The sequence below is a fragment of the Pseudonaja textilis genome, chromosome Z (genome assembly GCF_049901715.1).
Source record: "Pseudonaja textilis isolate UNSWEBS1 chromosome Z, rPseTex1.2, whole genome shotgun sequence".
NCBI classification, from domain to species: domain Eukaryota; kingdom Metazoa; phylum Chordata; class Lepidosauria; order Squamata; family Elapidae; genus Pseudonaja; species Pseudonaja textilis.
In genome coordinates, this window is record NC_142008.1 from 64,924,127 (window position 1) to 64,947,992 (window position 23,866).

Genomic DNA, 23,866 nt, shown 5'->3' on the forward strand with positions numbered 1-23,866 from the left:
GATACTAACAAAAGATACTACTTTTTAAAAACTACATGTAATTCTGTGTTGAAATTATTATTGTTTTATTACTAATATTATTATGGTTAATTTTCAATTCAATTCAGTCTGGGACTGCTAAAAACTTAACAGTTCAATATCATTTTTTGGGTCAGAGCATAGTGCATTGTCATTAGTTTTCTTGTCTTTCGATTCAAGTTATCAAGTTCTATCTGAGTCCAAACAAATATTCCAGCAGAGTATCAAATTACAGGCACTGCCCAGGTGTTAATTGCTTTTATGATATTTCCACCACTCAGCTTTGATCTCAAAATTTTCTGGACTCGCTTTATGTATTTTGTTGAAGTAGCTTTCTTGACTTGGTTGTGCAGCAGGTTCTTAAGTACTTGAATCCTGCTTCTGGTATTACTGCTTTTATCAACTCTTCATTATCAAGATAAAATCCATCATTTTCAACCATTTTCCTAACTTAACAGTAATTGTTGTCTTTGTCAAGGTGGTTTTTTGCACTGACAGAATATTCAGGTGTAATAAGGTCAAAATTTCCATGTATCTAGGTAGCCCTTTGGATATTGCTCCAAGGGCTCCTATTACTAGTAGTACAACCATGGATTTTTTCTTCCATAATTGCTCAATTTCAATTTGCAGATTACAATCTTTTGTTATATTTCTAGCTGTTTCTCTTCAATTCGTGCATCACCTGGTATTACAATATCAATGAACCAGATTTTTTTCTTTTCCACAATAGTGATGCCAGGAGTGTTGTGGACCAGATGTCTGTCTGTCTGGATCCGGAACTCCCACAAGATTTTCACCTGTTCATTTCCAAGAACTGTCAATTTGGTGTTCTCAGTAATTTTTGCTGCATTTGAACCCAAACTTTTGGCAAAGCTTCCAATGTATGATTTTGGCAATTCAATCATAACATTGTAGATAATCAGATTGTGAGATTTTGCTGCAGTCACTGATAAGGTGATCCACTGTTTCATCTTTCTCACTGCATTATTATTATTATTGTGGTGGTGGTGGTTGTTATTTAAAAAGTGACTTACCTCTGGATAGAGATTAAATCTTTTCAGTGTGTTTATTACAAGAGGATATTCAGTTAGATTATCATTCATAATCATCCAAACTCCACTGTAAAATGATGGTGCTTCAACGATAGTCTTGAAGTAGGAATAATAGAGACCCTAAGATGAATATATTTAAAAACAATACTTAAACATTTAATATTTAAATATATAATTTGTTTCATATTTGTACATTTGAATTTAAATAATTTGCTATAGCAATAAATATAATAATATCTATTGAAGTAATTTCTAGATCAGAAGTAAAATAAAACAAGATTAAAATAAATATTGCAAGTTATCTGTAATGTATCAACACATATGTTGAACTAGACCTGGCAAAATCCAAGTTCAAGTTTATACTAAAGTCACTGACACCAGTCATCAGGTATTGCTATAGAAAATAGGAGCAAGCAAGTTTGGTTTAGTGGTTAAGGCAACAGGAGACTGTGCATACTAATCCATCCTAAAATATGAAAGTCAATATGTGGGTAAAATAGAAAGAAGGAGTATTAGATATTTTTACCAACTTATGGTTATTTATAAACATAATAAACATGGAATATAAATAGGTAAGAAAAAATACCACATAAATTACACATAGTACCCAACTTACAACAGTTGTTTAGTGGCACTGAAAAAAGTGACTTATGACCATTTTTACACATGACCATTGCAGCATCGCCATGGTCACATGATCAAAATTCAGCCACTTGGCAGCTGACTCATATTTATGATGGTTGCAGAGTTCCAGGGTCATATGATCAGTTTTTGTGATCTTCTAATAAGCAAAATCAAGGGGGAGACAAGTTCATTTAACAACCTGTTACTAACTTAACAACACAGTAATTCACTTAACAACTATAGCAAGAAAGATCATAAAGTGGGGATAAATTCAACTGTGTCACTTAGCAATAGAAAATTTGGGCTCAACTGTGATCATAAGTTGAGGACTACCTATATTTGACATCATTCAAGAAAGGCAGGATATGAATCTAAAGAATCAATCGATATATTATATTCCTAACGAGTTTGTACTACTATTATGAGGTTCTAAATTCTTCTTAATCTCCCAAGCCGTGCAAATCATTAACAGAATAAATTAAAAATAACAACTGAATCTACATTTAGCCATTACAAATATAAATTCCATAAATTTTATTCCAAGCATAACTAAAATATATTTAAAATATATTTTATTGAAAAGATAAATATCTCTCATAGTAGGGGTCCCCAACTGGGCACACATGTGGATGAGTGAGCAAAGCTTCATCTGTGCATGAGTCTATGTTGCATTGAAACCATCCCCTATCTCCAATCCATGGAAAGATTGTCTTCCAAGAAATGGTCCCTCATGTCAGAAAGATTGGAAACCTCTGTCTTATAGCTATATTTTTCTTCTATCCAATTATGCATGATTCTCGGAGTCTGCCTTGATAAATCTCTGCAGCTTTCTTGGCAAAGTTTTTCGGAAGTGGTTTGCTGCTACTGCCTCCTTCCTATGGCAAAGAAAGTGACTGGTCCAGGATCACCAAATTGGCTTTGTGTCTAAGGCAGTACTAGCATTCACAGGCTCCTAGTTGGTAGCCTGGTGCCTTAACCACTACATCACATTTACTGAAACAATTTACTAATGTAATATATAAGTTGTTTGATTCCCAATGGCTACAGAGCAAATTAATTTAGTAAAGATATAATCTAAAGAAGCTGCATGTATTTGAAAAATTTCCAGCATCAGTAAAAGAAACTCTGATAAGTATTCTGTGAAACTGCAAACACCTAAATATTAAAATATTTCTAAATCATCTAAATAAGTACAATATCTTTTTGATTCAAGAATACATGGCAATTTGCAATTAAAAATAAAAAACATATAATTGTATATCCTTATTGCAGAATTAATAAATCTAAAGTAATAATATCACTTAAGTTATAAGTTCTAACCATTTCAGTTCGAAATGCCATTTCCCGTTCCAGAGTTGAAAGATGAGAAAAGTGACGATCATTTTCAAAGAGAGTTGTTATGTGATACCTGTTAAAAGTATACATATTTGGCAATAAATCAGAAGAAAGAGCCAGGAATTATTTGGGTAAAGAGATTATTGGATAAAACTTAATCACAAAAATACAGAATCCTGCTATGGAGTGATAGATCATTCTATTTCTTCCTAGTGAGTCTATTCACCTTCATTACAATCATTTGCACATATTTTTACAACTTAGGTGTACTATAATTCGTCATGTGCTCTACATAAACCAGTCCATTATAAGAAAATAAACATGAAATCTACATGACATTCAGAGTCATGTAAGTCATTATTTCCATATTGTTATATGTACTTTAAATGTTTAACATATGAAAAAAGTTGTCATCAACATGGAGGTTGTATTAAATGAAAAATATTTGACTTCAGAAAATATCTGAGTAGAGGCCTATATATTAAAATATAACCCAGCATTATTATGTTAGAACTATTAAAATAGCAACAACAAAGACATAAATTAAATTAGAAAGCCTTCATCTCAGCCTGAAATATTGTTTACTCCTTCAAATATAGGCATGCAGCAAATTAACAGCCTTTCTACTTGAGAATTCTTATTTTTTCCTTTTATAAGACCTGAATGTCTACATTCTAATATCTTCCGGAACAACAACACTAGTGCAACAATGGACTAATGTTGTATTAATGAGACCAAATCTTGTTTATTATTGTTTATTATGCCTAAAAAAGTGAATCCTGAGAGAAAAAAATGTGAGTACCATTAAAAAATAAGTAAAAACAGGAAGCCTATTATGTAAATGAATTAAAAAAATACAGAGAAAAAGTTAAAAAACATCCATTTTGGCCTAAATCACACAGAGGTGATTTGAAAACTGAGTACAACTTTTGGTCTCATGCAGCATCGAGGTAGTAGTGACTTCCCCAGAAAGTTGGAGATAATTGTTCTCTTTGTGGAGTGGCACTAGAAAGAACTGTGAACTAGCAAGCTCCAAAAGCTTTTCCCAGTGTCAGCTTTGTAAGATCTAAACTCACATTGTCACGAGGTCATCACGTGATGTATTGCAACTTTTTTCCCCTTTGCTAAATTGGGCATGAGCATGACCAGCGCATGACACATCTGGCCTACGGGCGATAAGTTTGACACCCCTGATCTAAATTCATCAGGAAGGATGTTTTGCCTCCTTCCTTGCGTACTGAGAGGAAGAGAATGCTAAGTAAATACAATTGGAGAAAAAAAGGATTTATAACCAATCCTATAAGTTTCTGCTGTTGTACACTGAGCTTGGCAATGTTAGATGTATATCAAAGTTTTATTAGAAGCCAAGATACCATATACATAGATAGAAGCTAATATTATTTTAACCCCGAAAGAAGAGTCAGATTATACTACAGGTCAATATCCTTATTAAATTCAGACTACAAAATATTCACTTTAATCATAACTGAAAGGCTCAAGAGATTAATGAATGAGTTTATACATTCTGATCAAAATGGGTTTCTACCTAAAAGGCAAATTAGTAGCAATATGAGAATTATTTTAGATATGTTGGAGTATTATGAAAAACAATTGCCATTGATCTTTTTAGATGCCCAGAAAACTTTTGATAATGTAAATTGGCAATTTATAGTGCAACAATTAAAGTATATGGACTTAAGCGAATAATTTATAAACATGGTCAAGGCAATATATGCAAAAGTGATGTGACAGAGAATTTCTATATAAAAAGGTACAAGACAAGGATGTCCATTGTCCCCATTGTTATTTATATTAACATTGGAAGTGTTAATTAGAAATATTAGACAGGACCCAGAAATAAAAGGAATGGAAATAAAAAAAGAAGAGTATAAATTACAAGCATTTACAGTGTCAGCTTTGGAAGCCACATTGAAACCAGATGCCCCCCAGCTGCCACGTTTTAAGCCTGGGAAAGTGGGAAGGTGGAAGTTCTTGGGGTATATGTAGTTGGACAAAATAACATTCTTTTTTAAGTTCAAGGTCATGCTATTGTGCACATATGTGAGGGGAAGTCTTCAGTCGGGACAGAGGATGATTGGGGCATGTGATGATGGGTGTAGGGGGTTGGATTTGTAGTTTTGATTATTGCAAGGAAGCTCAGAATTTTCAGATTCGGGATTCCCACAGTTGTGCCAGTTACTATCCAAATAAAAGAGAACTTTTGAGCGATGTCTGTCTCGGAGTTATTGGTTGGAGTGGGGGTTTGCTGGAACACTGACATGCAGATGACCTAGTTTTTATACTAGAAGAACCATTAGAAACCAGCCCTAGATTAATAGGGAAAATAGAGGAGTATGGAGAAGTTGCAGGATTGAAAATAAATAAAGAAAAAACTAAAATACAAGTTAAAAATCTTACAGATAAGATAAAAATGAATTGACAAAGAAGATAGATCTTCAGATAGTTAAGAAAGTGAAATATTTAGGAATTCATTTAACAGCAAGATGTGCAACAGCAAGATGTGCAACAATTAAAAATGATAAAAAGGTAATGCAACAAATTAAGCTGGACTTGGAGAAACAGAAGAACCTAAAACTTTCAGTGATAAGGGAGAATAGCTATGATAAAAATGAGTATCTTGCTGAAGTTACTTTTCTTATTCCAAACAATACTGATAAAAATAGAGAAAAAATACTATTGAACAAAATAATTAATATATCTGGCAATGGAAAAAAGCAAGAATAAGACTGAAAATGTTACAGGAGTCTAAATGTAACGGGGTTTGGGGGATATTGCATTGGGAGTTGTGTTATCATTCATCTGTACTTACATGGGTGAAAGAATTGATAACTCTGAGGCATAAAAGATTATTACTACTGGAGGGCCATGATCTTCAATTAAAGTGGCACGCCCTTTTGTGGTATGGAAGGAATCCAGCGCATAGATATTTTCAAAGACATGTATTATGTGAGGAATGCTTTACTTTTAGTAAAACTATAGGAAAATACCAGTCTGGCTTTCTACAATGGAAGCATTGATACATCCAAATGTTGTTAACTTTGAAAAAATTGTATCCTACAAAGACATTTTAAATGAGAAAGGGGAACTTAAACTAGACAGGAATTACAAAACCAAGGGGTGGACTTAGCATGGTGGCCACACCTGCAAGTACAATCAAGATATGAGAAAGATGTGAAAACATGGGGTTTCTATAAAGAACCAACAAAACTCAATAATATATTATTAGCGACAGATGAAAAACTGATAAGAAAACTATATGGTTATCTACTAAACTTTAAAATGGAAGATGAACAAGTAAAAGAAACAATGATAGTATGAGCAAAAATTTTTGGCTACACTATAGAACTAGACAAATGGCAAAAACTTTTGGATAGAAATTACAAATTGACAATGGATACTACATATAAGGAAAATCTTTATAAAATGTTTTACAGGTGGCAGCTGCCACCGGCAATATTAGCAAAAATATTTAAAAATATGTCCACCAAATGTTGCAAATGTAACCAGACCCCAGGTAATTACTGTGTTTCTCCAACAATATGCCTCCCAATAGGAAGGCACAGCACTGTTTTATATAGGCATGAGGTGAAATTAAGCCCCACACCCAAAATTTGGGCCTATTTAAAGAATGCAAACTGGGGGGGAAGGGCAGGGGGAACTTGCCATTAGGAACGGCCCGCAGGCAGACTTGCCTCATCACTAGGCCACTCCTAATGGCCGATCGTGGCGGACAGCTCCCTACCCCTGCCAAGCACCTTTGCTGCAGACCTGACTATGGTGCTGGCTGCAGGCCAGGTCAGTGGGCGGGCGGCGGCGGAGCACTTTGCGGTGGAGCACTTTGCGTCGCAGGAGCTTCATTGGCTGCTGCTGCTGCTTCCTCTGCTGCCGTCGCTTTCCCTTCTGCCCTCGCTGCAGCTTATGCCGCGTTCAGAGTGTTGCCATTGGGCAAGACACAGAGCCCGGAGTTGCAGATTCTTTTGGATCATTCACCTGAATGGTCAGGTGCTCTCCTCTTGCTCCAGCTGCCTGAACCCCACCCGTGGAATTTTCCCCCTAAGTTTTATTCTCTCTGTCAGTTTTATTCCCTCTGTCAGTTCCCTAAGAATACAGACTGGCCAGGCAGCTTCCTCCTCCCCCCCTTCCCGGTAGCGTCTCCTCCACCCTCATGTTTCTTGGGATTACTTTGTATATTTGTTAAAAAGACATTACTAAGCCCAGAACCTTCTGATCCTATGCCGGTAGCTTGTTTTTGCTGTGCCAGCACCTTCCAGCACCTCACATTTCCCATCATTTATCCTATATAATCTGTACAAAGACCCATAATTGTTACTTTTACCATGAATGAGCCAAGAGAGTCCGCTTGAACAATGCGGGCAGGGGGGACAGAATCCGACGAGACCATGACCCGAAGCTCTGGGGCGGGAAGCAAAGCAGGGCGTGGGGGAGGAGAATGATGGCATCATCCTCCCGCCACCGCTTCCATCCACTGAAGCCCAAATGACTCACTGACTTGTTGTTGACGCAGCCACTGTCAAGCAAAGCGATGCCCACACGGAAGGGCAGGCGGTTCTTGTCGGCAGTGGGGTCTATCCCGCTATCCCGCAATCAGGAGAAAATGTCAAACAAAGGCTAGAAAACTCAGGTTAAAGGCCTATGAGCCTGGCTCAAAGAGCTATAGCTTTAGCAATGGGAGCAAGAATAGTGATTTCTAGTTTTGCAGAGCAAAATTGGAACAGAATTGATCCCAATTTTTGGAATGATCCACTTAGCAACAGTGACCCACTTAGTGATGGTAACTCACTTAATGACATGTCAACATTCAGGGAGGAGAAACTGAAAAAGAACTAGAAAAGGAGTCAGGTGAAGATGATGACTGGGATATGAAGCAAGAGAGGTTGAAACGCAAGAGTAGTCAATGCCACGCAGGTCAGAGCGATGAACAAAGGGATTTTACCTGACAGGTATTCTGCTAGTGAGGTAAAGGTGTTTAATGTGTAGTATGAGCCAAGGAACTACAAGGAAGTATTGGCATTACCCAAAATTGAATAAGCAAAGTGGAAAGAAGCCATGGACAAAGAAATGAAATCTATGGGTGAACATAAAGTGTTCATATCTATGACTTTGCCACAAGGTTGCAAAGCTATAGGATCTAAGTGGGTGTATAAAAAGAAAGCACTACCCATCAATGAGGTACATTATAAGGCAAGATTAGTGGCACAAGGTTTTTCACAGAAGAAAAATGTGTACTATGATGAGGTATTCACACCAACTGTAAAGAGTGAAAAAATAAGGTTGGCATTAGTGTTGGCAGCAGCACCTGGCCATAAAATATGGCATTTTGATATAACCACAGCATTCCTCAATGCAGAATTAGAGGAAGAAAATTACATGGTTTAAGCACCAGGGTATGAAAGTAAAAAGCCTAACACTGTGTATAAATTGAACAAGGCCATTTATGGGCTGAAATAATTAGCCAGGAATTGGAATATCTGTTTAGATATGGCACTGAAGGGTCTTGGGTTCTAGAGTTGCAAGGCTAATAGTTGTATATTATCCTGGAAAGTTACAAGTTGGGGATTGTCAATTATTAGCATTTGTGGATGATCTTTGTTTCATTGCAAAGGATTTGTTACAGAAAAAATAATTTGCCAATCAATTGAAGAAAAAAAACTGAATTGAAAAATTTGGGTGAAATATAAAACTATCTTGGTGTAGAAATACAAAAAACTGAGAAAGGCGGTTATGTTCTCAGTCAAAGAAGAAAAATTGAACAACTATTGGAGGGATACAACACAAAGGATTTTAATTCTGCACCAACACCTATGAGCAAAGATTTTCACAACAATTTGGGTGAGGACAAAAGTGAAGCCTGTGATCAAGAGATATATCACTCTGCAATAGGAAGCTTGTGATATCTGTCACAATGGTCCAGACCAGGCATAGTTTGTGCAATAAACATCTTAAGTCACTTTACTGCTGCACCAACGCAATTGCATTGGATGGGTGTAAAAAGGATTCTCGGGTATTTGAAGGGAACTGTGAATTTGGGTCTTCAAATACAGGTCTCTGAAGCATTAAAATTGAAATGTTATGTTGACAGTGATTATGCCAATGATGTAAAAACCAGAAAGCCTAGTTCTGGGATTGTGGTATTATTTGGAGGGGCTTTAATTGGTTGAAAGTCCAGTAAACAAACAACTGTAGCCATTTCTATGGCAGAGGCAGAATGTATTGCTCTATCTGAGCTTTATTCAGAAGTAACTTGGTAGGTATAATTGTTAAAGGATTTAAATGTAAAGGTAAATGAAGTTATAATGGTGCTTGAGGATAATACTGCATGCATAAAAATGGCAACAAGTACACGAGTAAAGAATAGAAGCAAACATGTGGATATTAAATATTGTAATGTAAGAGAAGCCATCAAATGTAATTAATTAGCTTGTTTCAATGTTCTTCAGAGGACAATCTAGCAGATATCATGACCAAGCCATTGGGTGGAGTGCACCATGGGAAGAATATTAAGTTATTCAGTTTTATGTCTATTCCAGTCATAAAGGGAGGAGTGTCAGTGTATAAGAAAGGGATAGCCATAACAAGTCAGCCAATGGGAACTATAAATTAATCCTGCTGAATTATTTGTGTGCTGATTGTATTGCTGCAAATTTTTATTAGGTATAATACCAGAAAACTATAATAAAGGGACTATATATTTAATGCTATATGTATTGACAGCAGAAAGAATTGTATTTGCGCAATATTCAAAAAATGAGAACTTCTCACCATATGAAGACATAATTTGGAAAATATTGGTCTGTGCAGAGGTGGATAGACTGACATTAAAAAGATAAGATTAAAAGATAGAGATACAGAGTATTGTTCAACATGGAATAGATTTTATTAATGGCTAGAGATAAGGGGTAGAAGTTAGATGAAGAAAGATCCCTGTTATATGTATTTAAAATATGAATGTTGTCTATAAGTTATGCTAGTATAATTAATATGATTATAAATAAGCTGATATAATTATAAATATTATTATAATTATCATGTATATTATTATTATTATTATTGTCAGCATATCCATTGTTTTTCTTCTTTTTTGGTAAAAGAAAATGCCTGGACAACACTCTGCTTTCAAAACAAAAACCTGATTTTTAAAAAAGTTTCTGCTGCCATATGATCATGATCCAAATACTCAGTGCCTAGTTCATAATTATAACTTCATAGTGGGTTGTGTTACATGAATGCCACTGGCAGCTTTTCATAAACAAAATCATTGGGAAAGATGGTAAGAAAGATTGTAAATTGTCCCAGTAAAATATTCCTGCTTTTTCTCCCAAGGAGTCCATCATTTCCTACTTCATAGCAGCTCCCTGCCTATCTTCATTCTAACATGCCTGTGGCCTCTATAGATCAACTCATACTTCTTAGTGCTCACCCACAGTAGGCACATGCCCCACATGCACCTTATGTGGGACTCCTACCTGTTCCTGTTTATTGACCTGCATATCTTGGGGTTGTGATGGCAACTGGAACTGCTGTCATTATTCATTTATGATCACATCACTTCGCAACAGCTATTCTAATCCCATTTGGCCTCTAACCCAAGAGCTGCCTGTAAGGGAAGGAGGAGGGCAGTCTGAAAGAGAAGGAGTGGAAGACACACATGCTTTATAACCTCTGGCCTAACACTGTATGCAACCTAAGGGACAAAACATAAATTATAGAGATAATGCTACTATAATTAGACATTGATGAAGTATATTTGTTTATTGAACATAAACTTACCAGTGAAGGATTCCAGCAACAGCAGCTGTTAAATAAAACAAAACATACCACCTTAATGATTTTTAAATTAATGTTTTAAAATGTAACCCCAATCCTTAAGGGCTGTATAAAAACTTGCACAGAATTTCTCTGCACAAGACATGCTATATTTTCTGTACAATATTCATACAAGTCATACAAATAATTACATTATATTATGTATGTAATAAATTATGTATTTATTATGTATAATAAATTATGTCTAATAAATTATAATAAATTATGTATTTATTATGTATGTAATAAATACAAATAATTACATTGTATAAATTCAGATATATATGTAAAAGTTAGAGTGAAACAGATAAAATAGATATATGCATTATTGCTTTCATATATTAGCTGTTTAAAAATATTACAGTGTTATAGTTAGGGTACATCTAACAAATTTCTAACTTCTCATGAAGTCAATTTTATATATTTTAAAAAAAGACACATCAGTATCTATGCAGTTTCTGCTATGGCACAGGAGCAAAAAAAGAGAAGGCAGGATAGACTCAAATATATACCTATAAAGTCCATGAGAATACTGCACACATACTCTTGTAGTTTGGATATATTTTTGTAATATAACTATAGAAAACAATAGTATAATTTCTGGATCTGTAACTAAAAAAAATAAGGTTGCAACCAACAATCATCAACCTTAAGCTATTGCCTTTAATACTAACAATTCCAAATATAAATGCAAATATATAGTTTATTAATGAAATATATATTGATATCACTTGAAAAACTGCCAATTTTGTCATATTATTACACCCCTTAACAACAAGAATAAAGTGTCATGAAACTCATATTTTTCTGCAAGAATCTCAATCATCTACCATATGAATATATTATTTTACAAATTTTGTGGGAAATATTGTTAAATACCCAAATAATTTACTTACATTATGTCTGTGGAACCAACAGGGTATCAACATCAAAATCTTAGTCTTATTTGGGAGTAAATCTAGTCAAATGACTGATTTTTGAAAGCCCCCTGTACGATAGCATTATTCAAAAATAAGAACTGTAAAATTCTCACCCATTATAAGTGTAAGCCATATTTTGCTATCCGTTTGTGCAATAAAGAAGCCTGTTTCCCTCAGAGTATCTATATAAAAAGAAAATAAACATCATTAACATACTATTCATTTATAGAATTTATAAAATATATTTAAAAGAATTGCCCTCAAAAAAAGATTATTATTATTTAGAAAGCTAACTTTTTGATTCCTCATATTGAATCTGGATCTTTTCTCAGTAATACTAAATAGTTATATGTAATGTCCAAATTTTGTTAACACATACCATTTTTTTCAGTAGGATGATATATACTTAGTGCAAAAAGTTGGGAGATTTAGCTTACATTTAAGTAGGATACAGAAGGAGACTTCTTGAACTCTTTGTCCCATTACAATTCTTTCAGATAGGGTATGCAATGAGAGGTTATGCAATAATATGCCATTAATGCACAGCTGGCAAATTCAATTGCGTCACATGACGTATTGTGCCATATTGTGAAGTTTTTTGCCTTTGCAGAGCAGGGGTGGGCACGGCCTGCGCATGATGCATCCAGCCCACAGACTGCCAGTTTGACTGGCCTGCATTAATGGAAAGAACCTTCTCCCATTTTCCTATCCTATCACAACAAAACTACTCCTGGTGTATATGGGCACAAATATGCCCGAAGAAATAAATCTTAGTGCTCATTTGGCTTCCTGTCTGAAATTGACTTTTTTAAAAAATTTACTTTATTGTCATTGCACTTCGTAAACGAAATCAACACCATCTTTAGTGTACCTCATGACCAAGAAAATAAACACAAACGCACATCCTTCACACTCCACACATTGAACCAAAAAACCCCAACACTGCACTATACAGTAGAATTCAAAAGAGCTACTGCCCTGGGATAGAAGCTGTTTTTCAGCCTATTTGTGCTTGTTTTTATTATTCTGTACCGTCTGCCAGATGGTAATCATTCAAAAAAAAGGTTCCAGGATGAGATGAATCTTTGAGAATGTTTTTAGAGTTGTTCAAAGAAATATGCTTCTGGGTTCAATTCCAAGTGGGGAAAAAGACATTGGATTCATGGAAGTTGCCTGGAAAGAAGGTTTAATGGTGGGCAGGATTACATGCCTTAGAGCTCTTGAGCGAAAAGGGGGAGAAATGCTGAGAGTTCCTTGGTTTTATGTCCTCTCTAAGCTTTGAACTTCCTGGGGCAGAGTATCCTGATTGGATGCTGTCAGGGGTCATAGCTAGCTTTGTAGGTTGTATGTGTGCTAAATTTGGTTGAATCCTGCTGGGTGATGTAATCTTCCCAGGTGCCATGTGGTGAGATAATCTTATCATGTTTTATTTGAAAATATGTTAAACTGTCCAGAAAAAAACTAAGATATATAGAATATTATAATCCTGTAGAAGAGGAACTTAGAGACATAGTTAAGTAGCAGTCTCATTCATTGACTCTTTAATTTGCCAAGACTGCTATTTTGAGAATGGAAAAACTATCTCCTCCAGTAAGATTAGTCATAATCTCAAAATTTAAAAAATTCTCAACTACCAAGACGCTGAGGTCCAAGCATATCATTGCTCTGAATTTTTATGCATTAAATTTAGAACTATATCTTAATTTAAATACAGTCCTTTGACTCAGTGCAACACAATCTCTGATATAATATACATGTAATATTATTAATTACTTTAAATATAGTTAAGAAGCTTATGATGCACCTTAGGCATGTGTATATATGACCATGTTTGAACCCTTAGCATGAATATGTTGTTGGATTAAGCCCACACAAGGCTGCAATCTTGCATTTTAACTGAATATCTTTATCTCAGGAAATTAAAACCAAGTTTAGATATGAATATATCAGCACTATAGAGATAAGTCTGAAATAACATAAGAGCGGTGGCGGAGTGGTTAGAATACAGTAATGCAGGCTAACTGCTCACTCCTAGCATTCTCACCAGCTCAAGGTTCATTCAGCTTCCATCCTTCCAAGGTCAGTAAAATGAGGACTCAGATTGTTGGGGGCAATATGTTGACTATGTAAACTACTTAGAGAGGGCTGTAAAGCACTGTGAAGCAGTATATAAGTCTAAGTGCTACTGCTATTCCTAAACTGTTGTTGCTTTTATCAGGATGAAACCATAGGAAGTGCCCTAAGACTTCCATTGGTGGATAGTAAACCAATCAACAAAAGAAAGCTTTTCATTTAAAATGGAGAATTTTTTTAAAATATGCAAATGCTGGGAGATTTTCATTATGCACTATTAAATCAATGTTGACCCTTAGCAATCACATACAGAGCATTTCTTTGTGTATTCCTAATGTGAACCCTCTTCCACAAGTAGATTCCTTGCCACTGTAACTGAATTCATCCACTGGCTGTTTCTTCCACTTTTACCAGCAATGTACCTACTCTAGGTAGCTAAGTCTTTGCATAATATGTTGAAAGTAAATAATCTGCACATGATGATTTATGTCTTCATTGAGAATGCTGGACTGGTTTGTTTAATGACCATTAGTTAGTTTTTTTGGCTGTCAACAGTAATCAAAGGATTCCTCCAATATCAAAGTTCAAAAACATCAATACCTTTCTTATCTTATTCATCTTTTTTTTTAGTATCTTTACTGAAAATGTTAACAGTGAAAAGAACTAATACAAACTAAAATAGAGCAAAAATAACAAAAATGAAAAAGTGAAATAAAAGCTAAAAGTTCAATAAGAAAAAAAATTAAAAGAAAACAGGAAAAAATAAAAATATAAAGATGAAGTGGCTTCCAATATTCTTCACAACAGTTAACTAAAATTATATTTTAACATTTCCTTTTTTAAAGTGGCATCACAATTCTCTTTTTTCCTTTTTCTCTTTCCTTCCACTTTCCTTAGAATTATACCTTGTCCAGCAAATTAAGTCTTTGCATACTGTGTCCAAATTAAATATAACAGAAATGTTGGAAGTGGCTTCCAATATTCTTCACAGCAGTTAAATGTTTACATTTTAACATTAATTTTTTAAAGTTGCATCATGCCTCTCTTTTTCCTACAATCTATCTTAACTAAATAATCAAAACTATAAATGACAAGTTCATTTTCATGAAAAAGTCCATAGAGGTGTTTCCAGACACCAATAAAGGTTGATATTGTCCTTTTATTAACCAAAGTCAGTTTATCCATTTCAGCAAGTTCTATCAATTCCATCAACATCCATCCTTTCTTGCATCTTCAAAGTTCAGGTTTTGCTGCTGCAGGGAACACATTTGTTATCTTTGTAGGTATAGGCATATTATGGCATCTACATATCATTTACAAGGATTTCATGGCTGCTCTACCACATGCCTTATTGTTGTTGTTGTTAGTAGCAAAGTCATATCCAACCCATCTTGACCCCATGGAAAACATTCCTCCAGGCTTTCCCTCAATTCTTTGGCACTTAGCCTTCCTTATGGTCCAAATTTCACAGCCATACATTGCAACTGGGAAAACCATAGCCTTGACTATACACACTTTTGTTGACAGGGTGATCTCTCTGCTTTTTAGTATGTTGTCTAGGTTTGCCATTGCCTTCCTTCCCAGAAGCAAGTGTTTTTTAATTTCTTATCCATAGTGCTCATCCGCAGTGATCTTGGAGCTCAGGAAAATAAACTGTCATTAATTTCATTTCTTCCCCATCTATATGCCAGGAATTGAGAGGACTGATACCATGATCTTAGTTTTCTTTTTTTTTTTTAAATAGATTTTATTGAATTTACAGTTTAAAAACACATCAACGGTACATTTACAAAATAGAAAGAAAACGGCTGGGGGGAAAGAAAGAAAACACCCGGCCTAACACACCGGATAAGGGCCGGTTGGGGGGAAGAGAAAAGATATAGAGGGAGAGGGGGGAAGGGAAGGGGAGGGAGAATAGGGTAGAAAGTACAATTAAAAACGAACAATATCTTTTTGTGACAGTCTGTAAGGATCATTTCTCTTCGTCATATCCAATCTACTCCTCTTTTCCATTATGTTTAAGTTACTCTATATCATTTACATAATTTGTCTCTGTGTAAGCCAATTATACCATAAGTCCCAGTTGTCGTAAAATGTTGAGGACTCTTTGTTTTTTAACGCTATAGTTAGTTTATCCATTTCAGCACACTCACAAATTTTCTGAATAACCATTTGTTCTGAAGGTGTATGAGGTGATTTCCAACATTGAGCAAACGCTAATCTAACCGCAATTAGAATATGGATTATTACATATTTTGTCTTTTTGGATAAATATCTATCAGAGATCCCTAACATGAAGAACTCTGGTTTATAGTGTTTGTTCTTTAGTTAACTCCTCCGACCATTTTCTGATTTTTTGCCAAAATTTTTGGGTAGTTTTACAAGACCACCATGTGTGGAAAAATGTTCCTTCAGTGCTTTTGCATTTCCAACACCTTGAGCTCATGTTAGGGTTCATCTTCGCCAACCTCGAAGGGGGTAAGTGCCATCTATATAACATTTTATACATATTTTCTTTGTACGCCGCCGATTTCGTATGCTGGATGTTTCTATTCCAGATCTTTTCCCATTCTGTTAATGTAATGCTTCTTCCAATATTCCTACTCCACGTTATCATGTTCCCTTTCACTATCTCTTGCTCTAATTCTACCTCCAATAAATATTTATAAAATTTGGAAATATTCTTTTTATTTGATCCTAATAAGATTTTATCTAAATATTGTAATTTGCTATAGATTCCAATGGTTCAATGGTTCCGTATCCAGTTCTCACTGTTGCTTCTTGACCCGCATATAGGTTTCTCAAGAGACAAATAAGATGGTCTGGTACTCCCATCTCTTTAAGGACTTGCCACAATTTGTTGTGATCCACACAATCAAAAGCTTTAGCATAGTCAATGAGGCAGAAGTAGATGTTTTTCTGGAACTCCTTAGCTTTTTCCATGATCCATCGTATATTGGTAATTTGATCTCTAGTTCCTCTGCCTCTTCAAAATCCTGCCTGTTCTTCTTCGGTAGTTCTTGATCCACATACCGCTGGAGTCTAGCTTGTAGGATTTTGAGCATAACTTTACTAGCATGTGAAATGAGTGCAATGGTGCAGTAGATTGAACATTCTTTGGCATTGCCCTTCTTTGGAATTGGAATGTAAACTGACTTTGTCCAATCCTGTGGCCACTGTTCAGTTTTCCAAATTTGCTGGCAAATTGAGCGTACCCCTTTTACTGCATCATCTTTTAAGATTTTGAATAACTCAGCTGGAATACTGTCACCTCCACTAGACTTCCTAAGGCCCACTTGACTTCACATTCCAGGATGTCTGGCTTGAAGTCAGTGACCACCCAATGTGGTTATCAGGGACGGTAAGCTCGTTTTTGTACAGTTCTTCTGTGTAATTTTTCCACCTCTTCTTAATCTCTTCTACCTCTGTTAGGTCCCTGCCATTTTGGTCCTTTATCATGCCCATCTTTGCAGGAAACATTCCCTTCTTATCTCCCATTTTCTTGAAGATGTTTCTGGTCCTCCCTGTTCTATTGTTTTCTTCTATTTCTTTGCACTATTCATTTAAGAAGGCATTCTTATCTCTTCTAGCTATTCTCTGGAATTCTGCAGTCAATTGGGTGTATCTTCCTCTTTCTTCCTTGCCTTTCACTTCCCTTCTTTCCTCAGCTATTTGTAAAGGTTCCTTATACAGCCATTTTGCTTTCTTGCATTTCTTTTTCTTTGGGATGGTTTTAGTTGCTATCTCTTCTACAATGTTGCGAACCTCCATCATAGTTCTTCGGGCACTCTGTCTATCAGATCTAATTCTTAAATCTATTTGTCACCTGTTATTGTATATTCATCAGATATATGATTTAGTTCATACCTGAGTAGCCTAGTGCTTTTCCCTACTTTCTTCAATTTAAGCCTAAATTTTGCAATGAGAAACTCATGCTCTGAGCCACAGTCAGCTCCTGGTCTTGTTTTTTACTGACTGTATAGAGCTTCTCCATCTTTGGCTACAGAGCACATAGTCAATATGATTTCTGTGTTGACCATCTGGTGATGTCCATGTGTAGATTCATCTGTTGGAAAAGAGTGTTTGCTATGATCATTATATTCTCTTGACAAAATTCTACCAGTCTGCGTCCTGCTTCATTTTGTACTCCAAGGTCAAACTTGCCTGTTATTCCAGTTATCTTTTGGCTTCCTACCTTAGCATTCCAATCCCCCATGATAACAAGGACATTATTTTTTGGTGTTAATTCTATAAGGTGCTGTAGGGCTTCATAGAACCGATCAATTTCATCCTCTTCAGCACCAGTAGTTGGGGCATAGACTTGAACTACTGTGTTGAATGATTTGTCTTGGATTTGAACTGAGATCATTCTGTCATTTTGAGGACTGTATCCCAGTACTGCTTTTCCTACTCTTATTATGAAGGCTACTCCATTTCTTCTGAGGGACCCTTGCCTGCAGTAGTATACCTGATGGTTATCTAAATTAAATTCACCCATTCCTGTCTATTTTGATTCACTGATTCCTAAGATGTCAATGTTCAGTTTTGTCATCTCTTATTTGACTACGTCCAGCTTGCCTTGATTTATGGATCTTACATTCCAGGTTCATATGGACTTTAGGAACCACATGCTAGTTGAAAGCAAATTGTTCCTTTGGTAATGATGATTGCAGAAGCTATCTATCACATTGATACTTTAACTATCAATTCTAAGACTGCTTGCTGTATCTGTTGTTATTAGTTTGGTTCTCTTAGTAATTAATTTAAATCACACTTTAACATTATTAGGTCTTGCAAATTATTTGCATTTTCATCTATCAAAATGTCACCAACATAGCAGCGATTGTTCTTTCTTCCTTTAACTTTAAATCCACACCCATGTTTTAATCCATCTTCCCTTAATATATATTCAGCATATAGGCTGAATAAATAAAGGGTATACATGTCTAAATTCTTTGCCAAGCTCGAGCATTCTGCTTCACCATGTTCTCTTCATACTGTGGCTTCTTGACTTGTGTATACATTTCATATGAGCACCATTAAATATTCTGAGATTCCCATTTTTCTAAGTATATCAACAGAATCAAAGGCCTATCTATAGCAATTTCTTTTTGGTATTTGCTGGTGGAAGGAGCAGAGGAAATATCTGGTTTGTTAATAGAAATGTTTGCCAAAGGTGACAGTGTTTGTATTAACATTAAGGTTCTGTCCACTTTGTTATATGAAAGTGAAAGTTAGGTAGGTAAGAACAAGTATGAAAGTACAAGGAATGCAGTGGGAATGGCTTATTAAAGAGGTGAACACTGTAAACAAAGTATGAATGAAATATGGATTGAACACAAAATGTGGTTTACCAAAAAAATGAATTAGGATTAATAGCAAAACAAATATTTGAAAGAATGACGGAAAGAGAAGACATGAAATATATGGTTGGATGGAATTGATGAGCTGTTGAAAAAGAGAGAAAAGGCAATATATGAATCAGGGTACAAATGAGGTGGAATCAAGGATGAGCTGCAAAGACAGAAAATAATGGAAAGGAATAATGAATAGTATTGTCAAAACTAAACTGTTAGATATAGAAGACGCTTGTTTTATCTTCTTTTATTCACTTCTTCCTCTTTGTCTGCATCTCACATACACATATCCAAAAGTGAATACTGTATAAGTATGCCTTCGTGTAAAATAAATCTGACCAATCTCATTTTTCCTTAAGGTTTATCTACAACAGCCTTCTTTTCCCACTATCTTTTCTATTCTTGAAGTTTGATTCCAAGACCACCAAAAAGCAAAGTTTGGGCGGGGAAAGCAGGAATCTCCTATCAAAATTATTTTCATTTTATCAAACATCTGAAAAATATTTTGATAAAATCTGTCCGCCCCATGGATGATGTTTTGTGTAACTCCCCACTGATACAGGCGCCAACGGCAGTTATAAATTTCAAGAGGGTCCCGAAAAAGAGATCGGCGCAGCTTGATCTTCTCGTCTACTCGTCGACTCGGAAGTAAGCACCACTACAGTCTACCCTCATGTGGGAAGAAATCCAATAGAACTCAATTCCTCTCGCCTAGTCTAAGAAGGCAGGCGGAGATCAGGCTGCAGGAAGTACATTTAACTAAGCCGAGGCTCCCGCGGCACAGTCAGTTAGCCCTTCCCTCCGTTCTTGCTTTTCCGCTCCAGACCCTATGATTCCCCCAACCCGCGGGTCTCTCACCGCGCAGCCAGTCTTGCCATTCGCCGAATTCGTGGGCCAAGCGGTCCCGCTTCGCTTGCTTCTGAGAGTCGCTTTTGGTCCCTTTCCTGCTTTGTCCTCCCCTCTTCATTGCGTGAGGAGAGGCCCCACCGGGAAGCTGCCTCCCCAGCGACTGTTGCAGCCCGCGGAGTAAGAAGGCAGCGGCGGTTGGTTCGCTTATGGCGTCTTGTCTGGGGCTGCGATCGGGCTCCGCGTCTGCACTCTGGCCCTTATGCTTCTCTTCCTGAGGTGGCAGGCGCGTAGGAGAAGGAGGAGCTCGCCTGCCGCGGCTGTTGCCCCCACCACTAGCGAGATTGAGAGGCGGCGACTCTTTGACATCTCCTCGCCTAGGCCGGCCTGTTCTTCTCATTGCCCCCTACAGGCGGCCAAGCCCCAAAGAGGAGATAGAGAGGAAACTAAGGGGGAATAGTTTATCGATGCCGGACTTCAGACTCAGCTGAATGGTCGCTCCTCCCCCTCCGAGAGCGCTAACAGTTGTCGTGGACGGGTAACGGCAGAGAAGAGGCACGGCGCAACTGTCATTCGGTGCACGCGCCTAGATATCGCCGTGGTGATGGTGCTTCTCCCACGCATCTCTTGTTCCTTTTCAGCTACAGTCGCGTCCCAAACTATTGCTTGATTCGCAAAACGGCGAAATCAAATCTGGTGCATATATTCATGACGAAAGCTCTCTTTGCTGTATGGTGTAAAGAGCACCCTCCTAATTCTGGGGTAAGAGTGTTTTGCTCTCAAAGATTTTCCGTGTGTGTGTGTGTGTGTGTGTGTGTGTGTGTGTGTGTGTGTGTGTGTGTGTCTGTCTGTCTGTCTGTCTGTCTGTCTGTCTATCTATCTATCTATCTATCTATCTATCTATCTATCTATCTCAAAACGTTTAGGTGAATACTATATTCAAAACATACAGACAAAATGCATGTAAGGAATAGACAGTTCCTGTGAGAGTGGCTCAGAGTATTATATACATTTTATGCCAACAGAAACAAAGTTTATCCAATCAGAGACAAAGGTTCATTATTTAATGTTGGCGATGTCTTGCCCATGCCCTCCCTCCCCTTATCCATGGAGGTTCTTTGTCCATGCTTTGTTATTTTACAAGTATCCCTTGTCCTTGTATATTCATGCTCCTAGGCAGCCTAAGTCTGAAGCAAATTGCAGTAGCGAGAAATCAGATACAAAGGACACAATTCTCTTACAGAATGAATTCCTAACAATTGATCCCAACCTTAACAAAATAGTACAAGCAACTTCTTTAACAGAAGCAAAGAGCAAAGGTTAGATTGATTCATATCAATATGTTCTTTTATTTTCCTCCCTTTTCTTATGACAGGATGCTTCCTATCAATGGACTAGGAGAGCATTTAAGGACCACGAGTTTTGCTGGTCTAAGGGCGGGGAGAGGACACTGAGGAGGCTAAGACTGCCATCCAAGTGGTGAAAGAGGTAACTATATGCTGGATCAGAGGGATGAAACAGAAAGAGAAGGAGCTCTCCAGAGGCTAAAAACGCTGGAAACCCAATCCTTTTCCAGTGAGAGAAGATACTGTCAAACCAGTTGAAGTCAACTGCCCCAGTCCAAGTCTGCACCGGGATGTGGGCAGTTTTCCCCACCTGGCAGCAATCTCCTCCATAACATTTTTTGGACCATTTATCTGTAAACAACAATTTGTGAGATAAAATTTTCAACACACACTTCCTTCTGTTGCTGACAAAAAGTGTAAAGCAAGTCTATACTGATATATAGTTGTTTTAAACTGAGTTTGCTATTTAGCCATTAAAGTTAAAGCAATAGCAGTTTCGTTTGTTATTATTTCAAGCACAACCTGTAACCTTATAAGTCTATTCAACATATAGGAGTTCTATAACTACACATTCCATCTTCTGTTCAAATGGCTGGTCTATATAGCGTAATTATCCTTTTTGGAAGCCATTCATTATAGATCTGTGGTCTGCTTCCACATGAATTGGTACACCCAGTCTGTTACCTTGTTGTGTGGGCAGTAGGAAAAAACAATACATATGCTCCATACCAACATAGGCAAACTTTCCACATACCCAAGATAAGTCATCTGTAGCATGCCAGTGAAGAATTTCATTACCCATATCTATCCGTAACCCACCCAGTCTACGTGCATTTTCAAATGAATTACAAGGTTGTGTCAGGTTAATTCCAAACTGAAAGGTTACATTAAGCAAAGAAAAGACCCTTGTTTGTAATGCATGGTTTTTCAGATTAATCATTGCATTATATTCTCCCCCTATTAGTGTTATCCATAAGAAAATTATAACCGTTGCGTTAAATCAAAACATCCCATACCTTCAGGGATTATGATATCACTATCTCCTAGAACTACTGTGTCCAAGGCAGGTTGATCTGGTTAAATACCCCAATTCTTACACATTTAATCTACTTAGTCTTCTACTATTACTATATCACAAGGTTCTTCACAAGCGTATACTGGTCCTCAATGACAACAATGTTAACAACAACATTCAGTAATACAATTACAATCACAGAACCAACACATCCTGTAGGGTGCAAAGTTCCACAGCTTCCCTCGGGATCTTCAGATGGAATAACAGGTCACCACTCAGGAAGGAAAAAAAAGTTGGTACTCCTGCAATGAGAAAAAGAAATTACAAACAAAACCATTCATACTACCATGACCACATCAGTTTTTGGTAATGTTTATCCTCAGTTGGTCTTCTCCAGGAACCACTTTCCACTCTTTGAGTTCATCAACTGGTCCTTTTACACATTTGTAGTGGGTCCACCCTTTGTCTTTTGTTCGGACTGCTGTTTCAATGGTCAGCAGTAATTAGCAGGACCTGTCTCAGGCTTTGCTAATTTTTTCCTCACAAGAGCTTTTTATCAGGACCCAAACACAAGGCTGGAACTTATGGACAGAAAATTTGGGAGGTAGGATTTGAGCTAGTAGTCCTTAGTTTCTGAAGTAAGATAAGAGGAGAGGCCAAGTATACAGTTCTTTACAAAGATATCTTTAGTTTCATATTGTGGAATTTCCAAGTGTGGTAATCCAAACAGCATTTCATAAGGTAAAATGTCAGTATCCCTTTGTAGCAAGATAGAGTTCTGAGCAAGGCCAAGGGTAAACATTCAATCCATCACATAGATAAATTTGCATTCCACGGAACATGACATTCCCACTGAATTCCCACACTCCATGATTGATTGAAACACTTTTGCAGAAAAATGAGTACCTTGGTTGCTGCCTACAGCTTCTACTATCCCATATCTAGGTATTAACTGTTCCAGTATAATTTTGGTGATTACTGCTGCAGTGGCTCTCGTGGCTGGATAAGCCTCAACTCACCTTGTCAAGTGATCCACTATCTTCAATAAATAAGTCTCCCCACTTGAGGGAGTTTAATAAAATCAATTTGAATACATTGAAATGGTCTCACGTTAAATGTTGCCCCCCCTTTTCTTTATGTGTAGGACTTGTTAATTACCTCTTTTACATACTGTACAAGTCACATATTTGTTTAGTTACTGTATACAATCCACAGCATCCATAAGCTTCCAAAAACAAATCACATCATATCTTAGTCCCCAATGAGTACCCTGATGTAGTATTTCCAAATATTTGATTTTGGCAATACCCATTTCCATCAGCCAATACCCATTTCCATTCTCCAATTTCTATTGCTTCCACTTTCCCTTCTTCTCATAACATTAAACATTTGATTCCTCCTACTGCTGCCATCCTGGCTTCCAAGTCAGCACAAG

The 23,866-nt window shown here is 36.7% G+C and overlaps 2 protein-coding genes across 2 annotated transcripts in view; both read right to left on the minus strand.

The window, feature by feature from the left end:
• The window catches only part of DPY19L1 (dpy-19 like C-mannosyltransferase 1), a 165,305-nt gene extending 144,749 nt beyond the window's left edge, over window positions 1-20,556 (minus strand). The window contains 5 exon segments of the mRNA XM_087917167.1: window positions 666-1,190; window positions 3,015-3,102; window positions 10,839-10,863; window positions 11,908-11,976; window positions 20,083-20,556. Of these exon segments, the coding sequence (XP_087773293.1) occupies window positions 666-1,190; window positions 3,015-3,102; window positions 10,839-10,863; window positions 11,908-11,976; window positions 20,083-20,470 (1,095 nt within the window). The 5' untranslated portion in view covers window positions 20,471-20,556.
• Window positions 20,557-22,497: 1,941 nt separating this feature from the next.
• TBX20 (T-box transcription factor 20) overlaps window positions 22,498-23,866 on the minus strand; it is a 151,114-nt gene continuing 149,745 nt past the window's right edge. The window contains exon 8 of the mRNA XM_087916824.1: window positions 22,498-22,733. Within this exon, the coding sequence (XP_087772950.1) occupies window positions 22,627-22,733 (107 nt within the window). The 3' untranslated portion in view covers window positions 22,498-22,626. The remainder of the gene's footprint in view (window positions 22,734-23,866) is intronic.